This window comes from Salvelinus alpinus, chromosome 34, assembly GCF_045679555.1.
Source record: "Salvelinus alpinus chromosome 34, SLU_Salpinus.1, whole genome shotgun sequence".
Lineage (NCBI taxonomy): Eukaryota > Metazoa > Chordata > Actinopteri > Salmoniformes > Salmonidae > Salvelinus > Salvelinus alpinus.
The window spans coordinates 13,093,640-13,115,841 of NC_092119.1; the positions used below are offsets into that span (position 1 = coordinate 13,093,640).

Below are 22,202 nucleotides of genomic sequence, written 5' to 3' on the forward strand. Positions count from 1 at the left end.
AGAGAGAGACAGGGTCTGTGTAGAGTAGAGAGACAGGGTCTGTGTAGAGTAGAGAGAGAGACAGGGTCTGTGTAGAGTAGAGAGAGAGAGAGACAGGGTCTGTGTAGAGTAGAGAGAGAGAGAGACAGGGTCTCTGTAGAGTAGAGAGAGAGAGAGACAGGGTCTCTGTAGAGTAGAGAGAGAGACAGGGTCTGTGTAGAGTAGAGAGAGAGACAGGGTCTGTGTAGAGTAGAGAGAGAGAGACAGGGTCTCTGTAGAGTAGAGAGAGAGAGACGGGGTCTGTGTAGAGTAGAGAGAGAGACAGGGTCTGTGTAGAGTAGAGAGAGAGACAGGGTCTGTGTAGAGTAAAGAGAGACAGGGTCTGTGTAGAGTAGAGAGAGACAGGGTCTGTGTAGAGTAGAGAGAGAGACAAGGTCTGTGTAGAGTAGAGAGAGAGACAGGGTCTGTGTAGAGTAGAGAGAGAGACAGGGTCTGTGTAGAGTAGAGAGAGAGAGAGGGTCTGTGTAGAGTAGAGAGAGAGACGGGGTCTCTGTGTAGAGGTAGAGAGAGAGACAGGGTCTGTCTCTGTGTAGAGGTAGAGAGAGAGACAGGGTCTGTCTCTGTGTAGAGGTAGAGAGAGAGACAGGGTCTGTGTAGAGTAGAGAGAGAGAGAAGGTCTGTGTAGAGTAGAGAGAGAGACAGGGTCTGTGTAGAGTAGAGAGAGAGACAGGGTCTGTGTAGAGTAGAGAGAGAGACAGGGTCTGTGTAGAGTAGAGAAAGAGACAGGGTCTGTGTAGAGTAGAGAGAGACAGGGTCTGTGTAGAGTAGAGAGAGAGACAGGGTCTGAGTAGAGAGAGAGACAGGGTCTGAGTAGAGAGAGAGACAGGGTCTGTGTAGAGTAGAGAGAGAGAGACAGGGTCTGTGTAGAGTAGAGAGAGAGACAGGGTCTGTTTAGAGTAGAGAGAGAGACAGGGTCTGTTTAGAGTAGAGAGAGAGACGGGGTCTCTGTGTAGAGTAGAGAGAGAGACGGGGTCTCTGTGTAGAGGTAGAGAGAGAGACAGGGTCTGTCTCTGTGTAGAGGTAGAGAGAGAGACAGGGTCTGTCTCTGTGTAGAGGTAGAGAGAGAGACAGGGTCTGTCTCTGTGTAGAGGTAGAGAGAGAGACAGGGTCTGTCTCTGTGTAGAGGTAGAGAGAGAGACAGGGTCTGTCTCTGTGTAGAGGTAGAGAGAGAGACAGGGTCTGTCTCTGTGTAGAGGTAGAGAGAGAGAGGGTCTGTCTCTGTGTAGAGGTAGAGAGAGAGACGGGGTCTGTCTCTGTGTAGAGGTAGAGAGAGAGACAGGGTCTGTCTCTGTGTAGAGGTAGAGAGAGAGACAGGGTCTGTGTAGAGTAGAGAGAGAGACAGGGTCTGTGTAGAGTAGAGAGAGAGACAGGGTCTGTGTAGAGTAGAGAGAGAGACAGGGTCTGTGTAGAGTAGAGAGAGAGAGACGGGGTCTCTGTGTAGAGTAGAGAGAGAGACGGGGTCTCTGTGTAGAGGTAGAGAGAGAGACAGGGTCTGTCTCTGTGTAGAGGTAGAGAGAGAGACAGGGTCTGTCTCTGTGTAGAGGTAGAGAGAGAGACAGGGTCTGTCTCTGTGTAGAGGTAGAGAGAGACAGGGTCTGTCTCTGTGTAGAGGTAGAGAGAGAGACAGGGTCTGTCTCTGTGTAGAGGTAGAGAGAGAGACAGGGTCTGTCTCTGTGTAGAGGTAGAGAGAGAGACAGGGTCTGTCTCTGTGTAGAGGTAGAGAGAGAGACAGGGTCTGTCTCTGTGTAGAGGTAGAGAGAGAGACAGGGTCTGTCTCTGTGTAGAGGTAGAGAGAGAGACAGGGTCTGTCTCTGTGTAGAGGTAGAGAGAGAGACAGGGTCTGTCTCTGTGTAAAGGTAGAGAGAGAGACGGGGTCTGTCTCTGTGTAGAGGTAGAGAGAGAGACAGGGTCTGTCTCTGTGTAGAGGTAGAGAGAGAGACAGGGTCTGTCTCTGTGTAGAGGTAGAGAGAGAGACAGGGTCTGTCTCTGTGGATTATCTTGTAATCACAGTGAGCCAGTGACCTGTGTAACTCCACATGGCAGGATAGCCCATGGGAATACACTGAGACACACAGAGGGATAGAGGGAGGGAGGGAGGGAGGGAGGGATACTCCAAAATACCAGGGCTCACAAACTGTAAGGAGCTCACCTGCTGTCCTGCCTGTGACTCCCCAATGATGAAGCGATCTCCAGGACCGTCGGCCGCTGAGAGGAACAGAGAGAGGGATGAGAAATAGAAGGAGAGAGAGAGGGATGGTGAGAGAAAGAGAGAGAGAGAACAGTAATGCCTCTATATCTGAAAACAAGCTGAAAACAAACTCACACAAAAACAAGCATGAAAAGTTTTTAATCTCTCAAACTACTGAACTCTAAACCCACTAGAACTGGCGTCTCACCTCGCACGGCGTAGCCATCTTTGACTGACGCAGGGAACGGAGGCAGGTTGTCTTTGGCATAGACGTCCTGAGCTAAGACTCGACCCATCCCATCTAGAGTAGGATAGAATAGGATAAAGAAAGGAGAGAGAGAGAAAGAGAAACAGAGAGAGGAGAAAAAAGGTTGTAATTTCACACATACATTTTAGGGGTACACAAAATGTGATATGCATGCTGGTGGGATAGGCTGTGTCCCTCGGCGGTGTCCCTCGGCGGGGGCGGCAGAGTCCCTCTATGTTTTGGTTAATGTGCGTGTGTGTGTTTGTGTGCGCAGTGCAGTGAGGATGGGGCAGAGAAGTTATAACCATGCTGTCACAATCTGTTGACAACAGCACAGAGACAGATGATGGTAGGACAAGACAGTGTTGAGTAGCTGTTGTTGAATGTGAAGAGGACAAAAGCCAGTCACACAGAAAGGCCTACATCACATGAAACCTTTGCTATATGTGAGTGACAGAGAAAGGGGTGACGCTAACTAGCTCTGACGCTAACGCAGAGGAGCTACTTATTACAGCCTCTCCTACACACACACACAGGCAAGCAGAGACAAGCACCTCTAGGGAAAGAGTGGGGAGATCACTCTCAGCACATGAAAGAAGAACAAACAGAGCCAGGAATAACACAAAAAAAGAGAGAAAAAAGAGAGCGAGAGACAGAAAGAGAGAGAGAATGATAGAAAGAGAGAATTATAGAATGATAGAAAGAGAGAGAAAAGAAAGAAAGAGAGAGAAAGACAGAAAGAGAGAGAGAGAAAGACAGAAAGAGAGAGAGAGAGAAAGAAAAAAAAGAGAGAGAGAGAAAGAAAGAGAGAGAGAGAAAGACAGAAAGAGAGAGAGAGAAAGACAGAAAGAGAGTGTGACTGAGTGTGTGACTGAGTGTGTGTGTGTGTGTGTGTGTGTGTGTGTGTGTGTGTGTGTGTGTGTGTGTGTGTGTGTGTGTGTGTGTGTGTGTGTGTGTGTGTTTTTGGGTTAACTATCCTTGTGGGGACCAGAAGGATAGTAAAACAAGAACATTTCGGACAAGTGGGGACATTTTGCCGGTTGGGTTAGGGTTAGAATTAGGGTTAGGTATAAGGTATACGGTTTTGAATGGGAATCAATTATTTGGTCCCCAAAAATATAGTAAAACAAACATGTGTGTGTGTGTGAGACAGAGAGCAAGAGAGCGAGAGAAAGAGAGAGTGGGGGAGGGAGAGGGTGGGTGGGAGAAGAGATAATGAAGAGAGAGAACTAAAGATAGAGGGAGAGAAAGAGAGAGAGAGAGCAGGCTTCTCCTCTGTTGAAGGCTGATTAGAGCAGACTTAATGCTCTAAAATACCACATCTGATGAGCAGCTAAATATAGATCATCCCTTTTATACAAACAGATGAATACAGAGGTATCTATGGAAACAGAGGAATACACAGATTATACAGGGAGTGGAGCGCCACAACAGACTCGCCTCACCACCGCCAAACTGACTGAGAAGACATCCAAACTGCAGCTGGTTGATAACATCACACAAGTTCCCATGCAAAGCAAGACAACTGAACACACAGCAAAAAAAAACACACACACATACACACACACACACACACACCTTTGCACAAAACGACGAGACATGTAGACATAGTAAGCCCTCAAAAATAGAAACACATAATCTCTATTAGCTAAGAAAGCCATTCCATTGGCTAAGAAAGACTCTCTATTAGCTAAGAAAGACTATTAGCTAAGAAAGACTCTCTATTAGCTAAGAAAGACTCTATATTAGCTAAGAAAGACTCTCTATTAGCTAAGAAAGTCTCTGTATTAGCTAAATACTCTCTATTAGCTAAGAAAGTCTCTGTATTAACAAAGAAAGTCTCTGTATTAACAAAGAAAGTCTCTGTATTAGCTAAGAAAGTCTCTGTATTAACAAAGAAAGTCTCTGTATTAACAAAGAAAGTCTCTGTATTAACAAAGCAAGTCTCTGTATTAGCTAAGCAAGTCTCTGTATTAGCTAAGCAAGTCTCTCTATTAGCTAAGAAGGTCTCTGTATTAGCTAAGCAAGTCTCTGTATTAGCTAAGCAAGTCTCTGTATTAGCTAAGCAAGTCTCTGTATTAGCTAAGCAAGTCTCTGTATTAGCTAAGCAAGTCTCTGTATTAGCTAAGCAAGTCTCTGCATTAGCTAAGCAAGTCTCTGTATTAGCTAAGCAAGTCTCTGTATTAGCTAAGCAAGTCTCTGTATTAGCTAAGCAAGTCTCTGTATTAGCTAAGAAAGACTCTGTATTAGCTAAGAAAGACTATTAACTAAAACTCTCTATTAGCTAAGAAAGACTATTAGCTAAGACTCTATTAAGTAAGAAAGACTCTCCATTAGCTAAGGAAGACTTTATTAGCTAAGAAAGTCTCTGTATTAGCTAAGGCAGAATCTCTATTAGCTAAGAAAGACTCTCTATTAGCTAAGAAAGACTCTCTATTAGCTAAGAAAGTCTCTGTATTAGCGAAGAAAGTATCTGTATTAGCTAAGAACGTCTCTGTATTAACAAAGAAAGTCTCTGTATTAACAAAGAAAGTCTCTGTATTAGCTAAGCAAGTCTCTGTATTAGCTAAGCAAGTCTCTGTATTAGCTAAGAAAGTCTCTGTATTAGCTAAGCAAGTCTCTGCATTAGCTAAGCAAGTCTCTGTATTAGCTAAGCAAGTCTCTGTATTAGCTAAGAAAGACTCTGTATTAGCTAAGAAAGACTCTGTATTAGCTAAGAAAGACTATTAACTAAAACTCTCTATTAGCTAAGAAAGACTATTAGCTAAGACTCTATTAAGTAAGAAAGACTCTCTATTAGCTAAGGAAGACTTTATTAGCTAAGAAAGTCTCTGTATTAGCTAAGGCAGAATCTCTATTAGCTAAGAAAGTCTCTGTATTAACAAAGAAAGTCTCTGTATTAACAAAGAAAGTCTCTGTATTAACAAAGAAAGTCTCTGTATTAACAAAGAAAGTCTCTGTATTAACAAAGCAAGTCTCTGTATTAGCTAAGCAAGTCTCTGTATTAGCTAAGCAAGTCTCTGTATTAGCTATTGGCTAAGCAAGTCTCTGTATTAGCTAAGCAAGTCTCTGTATTAGCTAAGCAAGTCTCTGTATTAGCTAAGCAAGTCTCTGTATTAGCTAAGCAAGTCTCTGTATTAGCTAAGCAAGTCTCTGTATTAGCTAAGCAAGTCTCTGTATTAGCTAAGCAAGTCTCTGTATTAGCTAAGCAAGTCTCTGCATTAGCTAAGCAAGTCTCTGCATTAGCTAAGCAAGTCTCTGTATTAGCTAATCAAGTCTCTGTATTAGCTAAGAAAGACTCTGTATTAGCTAAGAAAGACTATTAACTAAAACTCTCTATTAGCTAAGAAAGACTATTAGCTAAGACTCTATTAAGTAAGAAAGACTCTCTATTAGCTAAGAAAGACTCTCTATTAGCTAAGAAAGACTCTCTATTAGCTAAGAAAGTCTCTGTATTAGCTAAGAAAGACTCTATTAGCCAAGAAAGACTCTATTAGCCAAGAAAGACTCTATTAGCCAAGAAAGACTCTATTAGCCAAGAAAGACTCTCTATTAGCTAAGAAAGACTCTATTAGCTAAGAAAGACTCTCTATTAGCTAAGAAAGACTCTATTAGCCAAGAAAGACTCTATTAGCCAAGAAAGACTCTATTAGCCAAGAAAGACTCTATTAGCTAAGCAAGACTCTATTAGCTAAGAAAGTCTCTCTATTAGCTAAGAAAGTCTCTCTATTAGCTAAGAAAGACTCTCTATTAGCTAAGAAAGACTCTCTATTAGCTAAGAAAGTCTCTCTATTAGCTAAGAAAGACTATTAGCTAAGAAAGACTATTAGCTAAGACTCTCTATTAGCTAAGAAAGACTCTCTATTAGCTAAGAAAGACTGTTAGCCAAGAAAGACTCTCTATTAGCTAAGAAAGACTCTCTATTAGCTAAGAAAGACTCTCTATTAGCTAAGAAAGTCTCTCTATTAGCTAAGAAAGACTCTCTATTAGCTAAGAAAGACTCTATTAGCCAAGAAAGACTCTATTAGCCAAGAAAGACTCTATTAGCCAAGAAAGACTCTATTAGCCAAGAAAGACTCTATTAGCTAAGCAAGTCTCTGTATTAGCTAAGCAAGTCTCTGCATTAGCTAAGCAAGTCTCTGTATTAGCTAAGCAAGTCTCTGTATTAGCTAAGCAAGTCTCTGTATTAGCTAAGAAAGTCTCTGTATTAACAAAGAAAGTCTCTGTATTAACAAAGCAAGTCTCTGTATTAGCTAAGCAAGTCTCTGTATTAGCTAAGCAAGTCTCTGTATTAGCTAAGCAAGTCTCTCTATTAGCTAAGAAGGTCTCTGTATTAGCTAAGCAAGTCTCTGTATTAGCTAAGCAAGTCTCTGTATTAGCTAAGCAAGTCTCTGTATTAGCTAAGCAAGTCTCTGTATTAGCTAAGCAAGTCTCTGTATTAGCTAAGCAAGTCTCTGCATTAGCTAAGCAAGTCTCTGTATTAGCTAAGCAAGTCTCTGTATTAGCTAAGCAAGTCTCTGTATTAGCTAAGAAAGACTCTGTATTAGCTAAGAAAGACTATTAACTAAAACTCTCTATTAGCTAAGAAAGACTATTAGCTAAGACTCTATTAAGTAAGAAAGACTCTCCATTAGCTAAGGAAGACTTTATTAGCTAAGAAAGTCTCTGTATTAGCTAAGGCAGAATCTCTATTAGCTAAGAAAGACTCTCTATTAGCTAAGAAAGACTCTCTATTAGCTAAGAAAGTCTCTGTATTAGCGAAGAAAGTATCTGTATTAGCTAAGAACGTCTCTGTATTAACAAAGAAAGTCTCTGTATTAACAAAGAAAGTCTCTGTATTAGCTAAGCAAGTCTCTGTATTAGCTAAGCAAGTCTCTGTATTAGCTAAGAAAGTCTCTGTATTAGCTAAGCAAGTCTCTGCATTAGCTAAGCAAGTCTCTGTATTAGCTAAGCAAGTCTCTGTATTAGCTAAGAAAGACTCTGTATTAGCTAAGAAAGACTCTGTATTAGCTAAGAAAGACTATTAACTAAAACTCTCTATTAGCTAAGAAAGACTATTAGCTAAGACTCTATTAAGTAAGAAAGACTCTCTATTAGCTAAGGAAGACTTTATTAGCTAAGAAAGTCTCTGTATTAGCTAAGGCAGAATCTCTATTAGCTAAGAAAGTCTCTGTATTAACAAAGAAAGTCTCTGTATTAACAAAGAAAGTCTCTGTATTAACAAAGAAAGTCTCTGTATTAACAAAGCAAGTCTCTGTATTAGCTAAGCAAGTCTCTGTATTAGCTAAGCAAGTCTCTGTATTAGCTAAGCAAGTCTCTGTATTAGCTAAGCAAGTCTCTGTATTAGCTAAGCAAGTCTCTGTATTAGCTAAGCAAGTCTCTGTATTAGCTAAGCAAGTCTCTGTATTAGCTAAGCAAGTCTCTGTATTAGCTAAGCAAGTCTCTGTATTAGCTAAGCAAGTCTCTGTATTAGCTAAGCAAGTCTCTGCATTAGCTAAGCAAGTCTCTGCATTAGCTAAGCAAGTCTCTGTATTAGCTAATCAAGTCTCTGTATTAGCTAAGAAAGACTCTGTATTAGCTAAGAAAGACTATTAACTAAAACTCTCTATTAGCTAAGAAAGACTATTAGCTAAGACTCTATTAAGTAAGAAAGACTCTCTATTAGCTAAGAAAGACTCTCTATTAGCTAAGAAAGACTCTCTATTAGCTAAGAAAGTCTCTGTATTAGCTAAGAAAGACTCTATTAGCCAAGAAAGACTCTATTAGCCAAGAAAGACTCTATTAGCCAAGAAAGACTCTCTATTAGCTAAGAAAGACTCTATTAGCTAAGAAAGACTCTCTATTAGCTAAGAAAGACTCTATTAGCCAAGAAAGACTCTATTAGCCAAGAAAGACTCTATTAGCCAAGAAAGACTCTATTAGCTAAGCAAGACTCTATTAGCTAAGAAAGTCTCTCTATTAGCTAAGAAAGACTCTCTATTAGCTAAGAAAGTCTCTCTATTAGCTAAGAAAGACTCTCTATTAGCTAAGAAAGACTCTCTATTAGCTAAGAAAGTCTCTCTATTAGCTAAGAAAGACTATTAGCTAAGAAAGACTATTAGCTAAGACTCTCTATTAGCTAAGAAAGACTCTCTATTAGCTAAGAAAGACTGTTAGCCAAGAAAGACTCTCTATTAGCTAAGAAAGACTCTCTATTAGCTAAGAAAGACTCTCTATTAGCTAAGAAAGTCTCTCTATTAGCTAAGAAAGACTCTCTATTAGCTAAGAAAGACTCTATTAGCCAAGAAAGACTCTATTAGCCAAGAAAGACTCTATTAGCCAAGAAAGACTCTATTAGCCAAGAAAGACTCTATTAGCTAAGCAAGTCTCTGTATTAGCTAAGCAAGTCTCTGCATTAGCTAAGCAAGTCTCTGTATTAGCTAAGCAAGTCTCTGTATTAGCTAAGCAAGTCTCTGTATTAGCTAAGAAAGACTCTGTATTAGCTAAGAAAGACTATTAACTAAAACTCTCTATTAGCTAAGAAAGACTATTAGCTAAGACTCTATTAAGTAAGAAAGTCTCTCCATTAGCTAAGGAAGACTTTATTAGCTAAGAAAGTCTCTGTATTAGCTAAGGCAGAATCTCTATTAGCTAAGAAAGACTCTCTATTAGCTAAGAAAGACTCTCTATTAGCTAAGAAAGTATCTGTATTAGCTAAGAACGTCTCTGTATTAACAAAGAAAGTCTCTGTATTAACAAAGAAAGTCTCTGTATTAGCTAAGCAAGTCTCTGTATTAGCTAAGCAAGTCTCTGTATTAGCTAAGAAAGTCTCTGTATTAGCTAAGCAAGTCTCTGCATTAGCTAAGCAAGTCTCTGTATTAGCTAAGCAAGTCTCTGTATTAGCTAAGAAAGACTCTGTATTAGCTAAGAAAGACTCTGTATTAGCTAAGAAAGACTATTAACTAAAACTCTCTATTAGCTAAGAAAGACTATTAGCTAAGACTCTATTAAGTAAGAAAGACTCTCTATTAGCTAAGGAAGACTTTATTAGCTAAGAAAGTCTCTGTATTAGCTAAGGCAGAATCTCTATTAGCTAAGAAAGTCTCTGTATTAACAAAGAAAGTCTCTGTATTAACAAAGAAAGTCTCTGTATTAACAAAGAAAGTCTCTGTATTAACAAAGCAAGTCTCTGTATTAGCTAAGCAAGTCTCTGTATTAGCTAAGCAAGTCTCTGTATTAGCTAAGCAAGTCTCTGTATTAGCTAAGCAAGTCTCTGTATTAGCTAAGCAAGTCTCTGTATTAGCTAAGCAAGTCTCTGTATTAGCTAAGCAAGTCTCTGTATTAGCTAAGAAAGTCTCTGTATTAGCTAAGCAAGTCTCTGTATTAGCTAAGCAAGTCTCTGCATTAGCTAAGCAAGTCTCTGCATTAGCTAAGCAAGTCTCTGTATTAGCTAATCAAGTCTCTGTATTAGCTAAGAAAGACTCTGTATTAGCTAAGAAAGACTATTAACTAAAACTCTCTATTAGCTAAGAAAGACTATTAGCTAAGACTCTATTAAGTAAGAAAGACTCTCTATTAGCTAAGAAAGACTCTCTATTAGCTAAGAAAGACTCTCTATTAGCTAAGAAAGTCTCTGTATTAGCTAAGAAAGACTCTGTTAGCCAAGAAAGACTCTATTAGCCAAGAAAGACTCTATTAGCCAAGAAAGACTCTCTATTAGCTAAGAAAGACTCTATTAGCTAAGAAAGACTCTCTATTAGCTAAGAAAGACTCTATTAGCCAAGAAAGACTCTATTAGCCAAGAAAGACTCTATTAGCCAAGAAAGACTCTATTAGCTAAGCAAGACTCTATTAGCTAAGAAAGTCTCTCTATTAGCTAAGAAAGACTCTCTATTAGCTAAGAAAGTCTCTCTATTAGCTAAGAAAGACTCTCTATTAGCTAAGAAAGACTCTCTATTAGCTAAGAAAGTCTCTCTATTAGCTAAGAAAGACTATTAGCTAAGAAAGACTATTAGCTAAGAAAGACTATTAGCTAAGACTCTCTATTAGCTAAGAAAGACTCTCTATTAGCTAAGAAAGACTATTAGCCAAGAAAGACTCTCTATTAGCTAAGAAAGACTCTCTATTAGCTAAGAAAGACTCTCTATTAGCTAAGAAAGTCTCTCTATTAGCTAAGAAAGACTCTCTATTAGCTAAGAAAGACTCTATTAGCCAAGAAAGACTCTATTAGCCAAGAAAGACTCTATTAGCCAAGAAAGACTCTATTAGCTAAGCAAGTCTCTGTATTAGCTAAGCAAGTCTCTGCATTAGCTAAGCAAGTCTCTGTATTAGCTAAGCAAGTCTCTGTATTAGCTAAGCAAGTCTCTGTATTAGCTAAGAAAGACTCTGTATTAGCTAAGAAAGACTATTAACTAAAACTCTCTATTAGCTAAGAAAGACTATTAGCTAAGACTCTATTAAGTAAGAAAGACTCTCCATTAGCTAAGGAAGACTTTATTAGCTAAGAAAGTCTCTGTATTAGCTAAGGCAGAATCTCTATTAGCTAAGAAAGACTCTCTATTAGCTAAGAAAGACTCTCTATTAGCTAAGAAAGTCTCTGTATTAGCGAAGAAAGTATCTGTATTAGCTAAGAACGTCTCTGTATTAACAAAGAAAGTCTCTGTATTAACAAAGAAAGTCTCTGTATTAACAAAGAAAGTCTCTGTATTAGCTAAGCAAGTCTCTGTATTAGCTAAGCAAGTCTCTGTATTAGCTAAGAAAGTCTCTGTATTAGCTAAGCAAGTCTCTGCATTAGCTAAGCAAGTCTCTGTATTAGCTAAGCAAGTCTCTGTATTAGCTAAGAAAGACTCTGTATTAGCTAAGAAAGACTCTGTATTAGCTAAGAAAGACTATTAACTAAAACTCTCTATTAGCTAAGAAAGACTATTAGCTAAGACTCTATTAAGTAAGAAAGACTCTCTATTAGCTAAGGAAGACTTTATTAGCTAAGAAAGTCTCTGTATTAGCTAAGGCAGAATCTCTATTAGCTAAGAAAGTCTCTGTATTAACAAAGAAAGTCTCTGTATTAACAAAGAAAGTCTCTGTATTAACAAAGAAAGTCTCTGTATTAACAAAGCAAGTCTCTGTATTAACAAAGCAAGTCTCTGTATTAGCTAAGCAAGTCTCTGTATTAGCTAAGCAAGTCTCTGTATTAGCTAAGCAAGTCTCTGTATTAGCTAAGCAAGTCTCTGTATTAGCTAAGCAAGTCTCTGTATTAGCTAAGCAAGTCTCTGTATTAGCTAAGCAAGTCTCTGTATTAGCTAAGAAAGTCTCTGTATTAGCTAAGCAAGTCTCTGCATTAGCTAAGCAAGTCTCTGCATTAGCTAATCAAGTCTCTGTATTAGCTAAGAAAGACTCTGTATTAGCTAAGAAAGACTATTAACTAAAACTCTCTATTAGCTAAGAAAGACTATTAGCTAAGACTCTATTAAGTCAGAAAGACTCTCTATTAGCTAAGAAAGACTCTCTATTAGCTAAGAAAGACTCTCTATTAGCTAAGAAAGTCTCTGTATTAGCTAAGAAAGACTCTATTAGCCAAGAAAGACTCTATTAGCCAAGAAAGACTCTATTAGCCAAGAAAGACTCTCTATTAGCTAAGAAAGACTCTATTAGCTAAGAAAGACTCTCTATTAGCTAAGAAAGACTCTATTAGCCAAGAAAGACTCTATTAGCCAAGAAAGACTCTATTAGCCAAGAAAGACTCTATTAGCTAAGCAAGACTCTATTAGCTAAGAAAGTCTCTCTATTAGCTAAGAAAGACTCTCTATTAGCTAAGAAAGTCTCTCTATTAGCTAAGAAAGACTCTCTATTAGCTAAGAAAGACTCTCTATTAGCTAAGAAAGTCTCTCTATTAGCTAAGAAAGACTATTAGCTAAGAAAGACTATTAGCTAAGACTCTCTATTAGCTAAGAAAGACTCTCTATTAGCTAAGAAAGACTATTAGCCAAGAAAGACTCTCTATTAGCTAAGAAAGACTCTCTATTAGCTAAGAAAGACTCTCTATTAGCTAAGAAAGTCTCTCTATTAGCTAAGAAAGACTCTCTATTAGCTAAGAAAGACTATTAGCTAAGACTCTCTATTAGCTAAGAAAGACTCTCTATTAGCTAAGAAAGACTCTATTAGCCAAGAAAGACTGCAACCTGATGCCTTTCATCACAACAATATTAGGAGCAACAAAGAGAGGGGCACCATAAAATACCCCCACTACACCCTCACTCTATTCCCCCATTAGAAACGGGGTGGTTCGAGCCCTGAATACTGATTGGCTGACAGCCATGCTATATCAGACCATGACAAAATATTTATTTTTACTGCTCTAGTTACGTTGATTAGCAGTTTATAATAGCAATAAGGCTCCTCAGGGCTGTGATATATAGCCAATATACCACGCTAACGGCTGTGTCCAGGCACTCCGTTGTGCGTAAGAACAACCCTTAGCCGTGCTATATTGGCCATATTTAACTTTATTTAACTAGGCAAGTCAGTTAAGAACAAATTCTTATTTTCAATGATGGCCTAGGAACAGTGGGTTAACTGCCTTGTTCAGGGGCAGAACGACAGATTTTTACCTTGTCAATCTAGCAACCTTTCAGTTCCTAGCCCAACGCTCTAACCACTAGGCTACCTGCCACCCCTATACCACACCTCCTCGGGCCTAATTACTTAATTAGAGGACAGACAGATGCATGGTGTGCACTGGCCCTGTGGAAGACAGACAGATGCATGGTGTACACTGGCCCTGTGGAAGACAGACAGATGCATGGTGTACACTGGCCCTGTTGAAGACAGACAGATGCATGGTGTACACTGGCACTGTTGAAGACAGACAGATGCATGGTGTACACTGGCCCTGTTGAAGACAGACAGATGCATGGTGTACACTGGCCCTGTGGAAGACAGACAGATGCATGGTGTACACTGGCCCTGTGGAAGACAGACAGATGCATGGTGTACACTGGCACTGTTGAAGACAGACAGATGCATGGTGTACACTGGCCCTGTTGAAGACAGACAGATGCATGGTGTACACTGGCCCTGTTGAAGACAGACAGATGCATGGTGTACACTGGCCCTGTTGAAGACGGACAGATGCATGGTGTACACTGGCCCTGTGGAAGACAGACAGATGCATGGTGTACACTGGCCCTGTTGAAGACAGACAGATGCATGGTGTACACTGGCCCTGTGGAAGACAGACAGATGCATGGTGTACACTGGCCCTGTGGAAGACAGACAGATGCATGGTGTACACTGGCCCTGTGGAAGACAGACAGATGCATGGTGTACACTGGCCCTGTTGAAGACAGACAGATGCATGGTGTACACTGGCCCTGTTGAAGACAGACAGATGCATGGTGTACACTGGCCCTGTTGAAGACAGACAGATGCATGGTGTACACTGGCCCTGTGGAAGACAGACAGATGCATGGTGTACACTGGCCCTGTTGAAGACAGACAGATGCATGGTGTACACTGGCCCTGTTGAAGACAGACAGATGCATGGTGTACACTGGCCCTGTTGAAGACAGACAGATGCATGGTGTACACTGGCCCTGTTGAAGACAGACAGATGCATGGTGTACACTGGCCCTGTTGAAGACAGACAGATGCATGGTGTACACTGGCCCTGTTGAAGACAGACAGATGCATGGTGTACACTGGCCCTGTTGAAGACAGACAGATGCATGGTGTACACTGGCCCTGTGGAAGACAGACAGATGCATGGTGTACACTGGCCCTGTTGAAGAAAGACAGATGCATGGTGTACACTGGCCCTGTTGAACAACCCAAAACACAAGCTTCTTCTGAACTTGTTTTATTCATCAGTATTCTTCAATATGTCACCATGAGACACAGTCCGCGTGTGTGTGTGTGTGTGTGTGTGTGTGTGTGTGTGTGTGTGTGTGTGTGTGTGTGTGTGTGAGAGAGAGAGAGAAAGAGACCTCGGATAGTTTTACAACCAACATAGTGATTCTTACGACACCATTCTGCTACACACACACAGCCTCCACCTTTTCAATTCAGTTTAAAATGTATAGCCAATCTCTTTCATCGCTCTACGGGCCCATCGATCTTTTAGGTGTTCATTTGAACGTTATATTAACCAGCAAGACAAAATAGCACTTTGCAAAGTAACCCGAGTCCACAACTTAACTGCCATCGGAAAGTGTGAACAGCATGTGACCAGCGGTGACAGTACACTATTGCCCATATTTACGTTGGGTTGGTCTCAGAGAGCGTATGGCTCATTGCGATGCACTAGCTCACTGTGTGAGTGATGCTCAACTGTATCCACACACCCTACACCCAATGTTTTCTTTCAGAGACCAGTTAAAGAGTGACAGAAAAGTTGGGAGAAACGGCAGTGGGTGGGATTCAAACTGCTAGACCACCCCAGGCGACCTACAACAACTGTTGATCAGGGTCATACAGTAAGTCTACTGGTGAGGTCAAATTGTCACTTTGAAGACCTTTGGTTTAAAAAAAAAATATTTCACCTTTATTTAACCAGGTAAGCCAGTTGAGAACAAGTTCTCATTTACAACTGCGACCTGGCCGTTAAGTGAATTATTGTATTGTCACCTCCCTGAATGTGTTTTTTTGTTACGTTAGTGAGGTAAGTGTCCCTGTCACAAAGAGTGTTTGTTCCTTCCTGCCCCTTGCTCGCTCAAGCCTGATTGGTTGGCTGCCTCCCGTGTCGGACTGCGTCCCGGCGCCAGGCGGATGTGGCATAAGCAGATGACGGAGAATGGAACATGACAACACAGCCAACGCTCCCAGAACTGGGTCACTCACACCTCTCATGGCCGACAGAGAGAAAGATAAAGAGAGCGAATGAGAGGGAGAAAGAGAGAAAGCGAGAACTATGTCTCTAAGCACCTGAAGTTGGCCTATGTGAAGTCAAAACCTGGACCCATCAATGTGAGGTCTAGGGGATTTGCCCAAAAGGTTTGGATGGTTGGGAGGTGGTTAAGAGGTGTGTGCTGTTCAATAATCATTTACATAAATGTTTACATTACAAACTCCTTCTGAGTTCTTCTAACATGGTGCAGGAACTGGGCATGGACTGAACTGCTAAGGACATCAGGGTGAAACTTCCTCCATAAATGTAGACTACTAATGTAATATGAGGAGGAGGATAGTGGGTGGGTGTTGCTAGCAAATCAAAAAGAGAACTATGGCGCTCTCCCAGAAGCTTGGCTGGGGCGTAAACCCGCCAATTCACACAAACAAAAAGGTGTAATGGGTTCGCACTCCCAAAAACTTTGCATAAAGGTTACTTCATTATTCCATTTTTGGGAATATTTTCACTGCATCTGGGATAGAATACACAGACATTTCAGCTTCACAGCCTTCTTCAGTGTTCTTTGTAATTCAAAACAGCATTTGTAAAGAACAATGGATGAGCAGCCAGGGTGATGCTAGAAGCCAGGTCATGCAACAGATTCAATAGCAATGGACTAGTAACAGTAGCAGCCCATGGGCCAGGCCTGAGGTCTTCTATCGCCCCTTAGCGGTCAGGAGGTGAACTGACCAGGTGGAGTGAAGAGACAGGACACTGGAGCCCCTCCTGTGTCCCCTGGTTGTGTATCCCCAAGACACTGGGGCGGTGAAGTTGTATTGTTTTGTTTTCAGTGGGGTGGTGAAGTTGTATTGTTTTGTTTTCAGTGGGGCGGTGAAGTTGTATTGTTTTGTTTTCAGTGGGGTGGTGAAGTTGTATTGTTTTGTTTTCAGTGGGGTGGTGAAGTTGTATTGTTTTGTTTTCAGTGGGGCGGTGAAGTTGTATTGTTTTGTTTTCAGTGGGGCGGTGAAGTTGTATTGTTTTGTTTTCAGTGGGGTGGTGAAGTTGTATTGTTTTGTTTTCAGTGGGGTGGTGTTGTTTTTTTGCTTTGTTTTCAGTGGGGTGGTGGTGTTTTTTTGCTTTGTTTTCAGTGGGGTGGTGGTGTCGAGTTGGAGAGGAGGGAGGCATGGCATCACCCATGACGTCACCAATGACATCATTGACCTGTGTGATGCCAGGGTGGCAGGGAGGAGGAGGCATTAACATGATTGGCACCCAGGACCCCAGCCAAGCCCCCGGCTCTCCTCTCCTGCTTTGGCGCTCCTCTTGTGGCTGTGGCAGAGATAAAGGGGGCTTTTTACAGTCAGGGGCCAAACGGGCTTAACGGAGTCTGCTCCACCGAGGTCTGCCGGGGGCTGCGCAGGTTAGGGTCTGTTGTCGTTGATTATACACGTTCTACATTTCCTCAACCACCCCCAATACAGTGCCTTTGGAAAGTATTCAGACCCTTTGACTTTTTCCACTTTTTGTTACTTTACAGCCATATTCTAAAATTGACTAAATTTCCCTCATCAATCATACAATACCCCATAATGACAAAGCAAAAACAGGTTTTTAGAAACGTAGCTAATTTATAAAACATAAAAAACTGAAATATAACATTTACATAAGTATTCATACCCTTTACTCAAGTACTTTGTTGAAGCACCTTTGACAGCATCGAGTCTTCTTGAGAACGACGCTACAAGCTTGGCACACCTGTGTTTGGAGAGTTTCTCCCTTTCTTCTCTGCAGATCCTCTCAAGCTCTGTCAGGTTGGATGGGGAGCGTTGCCGCACAGCTATTTTCAGGTCTCTCCAGAGATGTTCGATCGGGTTCAAGTCCAGGTTCTGGCTGGGCCTCTCAAGGATATTCGGAGACTTGTCCTGAAGCCACGCCTGCGTTGTCTAGGCTGTGTGCTTAGGGTCGTTGTCCTGTTGGAAGGTGAACCTTCGCCCCAGTCTGAGGTCCTGAGCGCTCTGGAGGAGGTTTTCATCAAGGCTCTCTCTGTACATTGCTCCTTTCATCTTTCCCTCGATCCTGACTAGTCTCCCAGTTCATGCTGCTGAAAAACATCCCCACAGCATGATGCTGCCACCACCATGCTTCACCATAGGGATGGTGCCAGGTCTCTACCAGATGTGATGTTTGGCATCCAGGCCAAAGAGTTCAATCTTGATTTCATCAGACCAGAGGGTCTTTAGTTGCCTTTTGGCAAACTCCAAGCGGGCTGTCATTTACTGAGGAGTGGCTTCTGTCTGGCCACTCTACCATAAAGACCTGGTTGGTGGAGTGCTGCAGTGATGGTTGTCCTTCTGGAAGGTTCTCCCATCTCCAAAGAGGAACTCTAGAACTCTGTCAGAGTGACCATCAGGTTCTTGGTCACCTCCCTGACCAAGGGGCTTCTCCCCCGATTGCTCAGTTTGGCCGGGCGGCCAGCTCTAGGAAGAGTCTTGGTGGCTCCAAACTTCTTCAATTTAAGAATGACGGAGGCCACTGTGTTCTTGGGGACCTTCAATGCTGCAGAAATGTTTTGGCACCCTTCCCCAGATCTGTGCCTCGACACAATCCTGTCTCGGAGCTCTACAGACAATTCCTTCAACCTCATGGCTTGGTTTTTGATCTGACATGCACTGTCAACTGTGAGACCTTATATAGAGAGGTGTGTGCCCTTTCAAATCATGTCCAATCAATTGGATTTACCACAGGTGGACTCCAATCAAGTTGTAGAAACATCTCAAGGATGACCAATGGAAACAAGATGCACCTGAACTCAATTTCGAGTCTCATAGCAAAGCGTCTGAATAATTATGTAAATAAGGTATCTGCTTTTTATTTTTAATACATTTGCGTTTCTCATTTTGGGGTATTGTGTGTAGATTGCTGAGATGATTTATTTATTTAATACAATTTAGAATAAGGCTGTAACTCAACAAAATGTGGAAAAAGTCAAGGGGTCTGAATACTTTCCGAAGGCACTAGCCAGCCATACTGTAGCACTGTACACCCCCTTCTACTGACACAGAACAGAACAGAACACATAGACACAGGACAGAACACATAGACACAGGACAGAACACATAGACACAGGACAGAACACATAGACACAGGACAGAACACATAGACACAGAACAGAAGCCACAGACACATAGACACAGAACAGAACACATAGACACAGGACAGAACACATAGACACAGAACAGAACACATAGACACAGGACAGAACACATAGACACAGGACAGAACACATAGACACAGGACAGAACACATAGACACAGGACAGAACACATAGACACAGAACAGAACACATAGACACAGGACAGAACACATAGACACAGGACAGAACACATAGACACAGAACAGAACACATAGACACAGAACAGAAGCCACAGACAAATAGACACAGAACACATAGAAACAGGACAGAACACATAGACACAGGACAGAACACATAGACACAGGACAGAACACATAGACACAGGACAGAACACATAGACACAGAACAGAACACATAGACACAGAACAGAAGCCACAGACACATAGACACAGAACACATAGAAACAGGACAGAACACATAGACACAGGACAGAACACATAGACACAGGACAGAACACATAGACACAGGACAGAACACATAGACACAGAACAGAACACATAGACACAGAACAGAAGCCACAGACACATAGACACAGAACACATAGAAACAGGACAGAACACATAGACACAGAACAGAACACATAGACACAGGACAGAACACATAGACACAGGACAGAACACAGACACAGGACAGAACACATAGACACAGGACAGAACACATAGACACAGAACAGAACACATAGACACAGAACAGAAGCCACACACACATAGACACAGAACAGAACACATAGACACAGAACAGAAGCCACAGACACAGAACAGAAGACACGGGCACAGAACAGAAGCCACAGACACAGAACAGAAGCCACAGACACAGAACAGAAGCCATAAATATACCCAACAGTAACACACTGGAGGCAGCAAGGGGAATTTGGCCATGATAGTCATTCAATATGCAAAGGACAAGACACTGCTCTCAGTCAGTGTTGGCAGAGAAAAGAACAAGTTGGATGGAGACAGAAATACATTATGGACCTGGTTATCATTCTGGACTTATGTATGGGTGATAATGTTCCCTATTCTAGAGAGCCATAAAACTGTTATGTATGATAATGTTCCCTATTTTAGAGAGCCATGATAATGTTATGTATGATAATGTTCCCTATTCTAGAGAGCCATGATACTGTTATGTATGATAATGTTCCCTATTCTAGAGAGCCATGATCATGTTATGTATGATACTGTTCCCTCTTCTAGAGAGCCATGACAATGTTATGTATGATAATGTTCCCTATTCTAGAGAGCCATGATAATGTTATGTATGATAATGTTCCCTATTCTAGAGAGCCATGATAATGTTATGTATGATAATGTTCCCTATTCTGGAGAGCCATGATCATGTTATGTATGATAATGTTCCCTATTCTAGAGAGCCATGATAATGTTATGTATGATAATGTTCCCTATTCTAGAGAGCCATGATACTGTTATGTATGATAATGTTCCATATTCTAGAGAGCCATGATAATGTTATGTATGATAATGTTCCCTATTCTAGAGAGCCATGATAATGTTATGTATGATAATGTTCCCTATTCTAGAAAGCCATTTTTTAAAATTGAACCTTTATTAAACTAGGCAAGTCAGTTAAGAACAAATTCTTATTTACACTGACGGCCTAAGAACAGTGGGTTAACTGCCTTGTTCAGGGGCAGAACGACAGATTTCTTCCTTGTCAGCTCGGGATTTGATCTAGCAACCTTTCGGTTACTAGTCCAATGCTCTAACCACTAGGCTAATGCTATCTGAAGCTAGTTTACAGACATCTATTTATGGTGTAAAATGTACTGGCAAGTATGTCTTTATAGACTACAGCTCACTTGGTGTAAACAAGCAGCCTAAGCACCTGAAGTTGACCTATGTGAAGTCAATACCTGGACCATCAATGTGGGGTCTGGGGGACTCCCTTGCCCAAAGGTTTGGATGGTTAGGTGGTGTGTGCTGTTAATTGGCTAGCTACGCAACAATCAAGAGTCGTGTGCAATCAATAAACAATCATCAAGCCAACAAGAGATGAAAACAGGCAGGTAGGTAGGCGGGGACTCAGACAGACCGATAGACAGGGTGGAATGGAGAGCATCTGGGTCAGGTGGAACAGCTGTAGGAACAGAAACATCATGGGCTCACCACGCATATGAGACAGACAGACAGACAGACTGATAGACAGACATACAGACATCACTACAGACAGACAGACCGACAGACAGTACTACAGACTGATAGACAAACAGACAGAACTTCAGACTTATAGACAGACATACAGTACTACAGACAGAGACAGACAAACAGTACTACAAACAGACAGACAGACAGTACTACAGACATACATACATACAGTACTACAGACAGAGAGACAGACAGTAGTGAACTACAGACAGTAGTGAAGGCCCAGTATGACTGATGTTAGGGGTTGAAAGGAAGGCGTGTCCAGTGACGCGGGTATGACTGAGCTTTCTGTCAGTCAGTCTATCTTTCTGTCTGTCCCTCTATCTCTCTTTCTGTCAGTCAGTCTATCTTTCTGTCTGTCCCTCTATCTCTCTTTCTGTCAGTCAGTCTATCTTTCTGACCCACCTCTGTAGTTGATGATCTCAGTGCCGAGCACAGGGGTCATCTCCAGTACAGTGATGAAGGCCTTATCCATGGAGGTGAGGGGGAAGGGAGACATGCGGTGCCGGCGGGCCACCTTGGTGATGTCCACTGCACTGTGACCTGATGGACAGAGAGAGAGAGAGAGAGAAAGACAGGAGGAGTGTGACGTAGAGAATAGTCGCCTTTCACATTCACACAAACACGCATGTGAGCGTACACACACACTCTCACTCCCTCTCTCACACAGCCACAGAGAAAACTCTCAATAAAATAACTTACTAGCTCTCAGGATGTTCTCTTTGCTGCCACACCGTGACTGGACCTACAGACAGATAGATATAGAGAAAGAAGAAATGGAGGAAGAAGAGAGAAAGACATGGTTGAGGTGAAACCACAATAGGAATAGGATCAAATCATTCCACACACTGGCTCCAACAGATTGGAATGGCCATCTACACATCCAGCTACTAATGCAGAACATAAAGACAACCACAATCAAACAATCTTCAGAACATGAATGGTAATTAATAATAGATAAGATGAGGATCTCAAGCCAAGGATAGTGGTTTAGTGTGGCCGAGCAGAGCATGTGTATGGGGTAGGAGGAAGGGAGGTGGGGATGGTAAGGGTGAGGTTAGGTCCTAGGGTTTCAGGCTTGGCTTACAGTTGGTTTTGGAGGTGTAATTCACTTCACATCTCAGTAGTAAGGCTGTCCTAATCCATGTGCCACTGTCCCCCCAGGTGCATATAACACCGCAGTATTATTTATTTATTTACCTTTATTAAACTAGGCAAGTCAGTTAAGAACAAATTCTTATTTTCAATGATGGCCTAGGAACAGTGGGTTAACTGCCTTGTTCAGAGGAAGAACAACATATTTTTTTACCTTGTCAGCTCAGGGATTCGATCTAGCAACCTTTCGGTTACTAGTCCAACGCTCTAACCACTAGGCTACCTGTCGCCCCAAAGTATGTAGGAACCCCTAGCTGGAACCTCTGACACCCAAGCCCCTGGCCTAGGGGGACAGTGGCACAAGGGCTAGCTAGGGTCTGGTGCAACAGACAGTATGAGATCCTCTCTACTGCAGTACATACAGTATGACCAAGATCAAACAACCAACTAACCAACCACAAATCAAAAAGGAC

General features: G+C 41.7%; 1 protein-coding gene across 8 annotated transcripts in view; it reads right to left on the reverse strand.

Moving 5' to 3' along the window:
• The window catches only part of gphna (gephyrin a), a 129,966-nt gene that overhangs the window by 12,150 nt on the left and 95,614 nt on the right, over window positions 1-22,202 (reverse strand). For all 8 annotated transcript variants that reach the window (XM_071382249.1, XM_071382251.1, XM_071382247.1 and 5 more), the window contains 4 exons: window positions 21,337-21,379; window positions 21,040-21,177; window positions 2,436-2,528; window positions 2,189-2,244 (listed from right to left, as the gene is read on the reverse strand). In XM_071382249.1, the coding sequence (XP_071238350.1) occupies window positions 2,189-2,244; window positions 2,436-2,528; window positions 21,040-21,177; window positions 21,337-21,379 (330 nt within the window). The remainder of the gene's footprint in view (window positions 1-2,188; window positions 2,245-2,435; window positions 2,529-21,039; window positions 21,178-21,336; window positions 21,380-22,202) is intronic.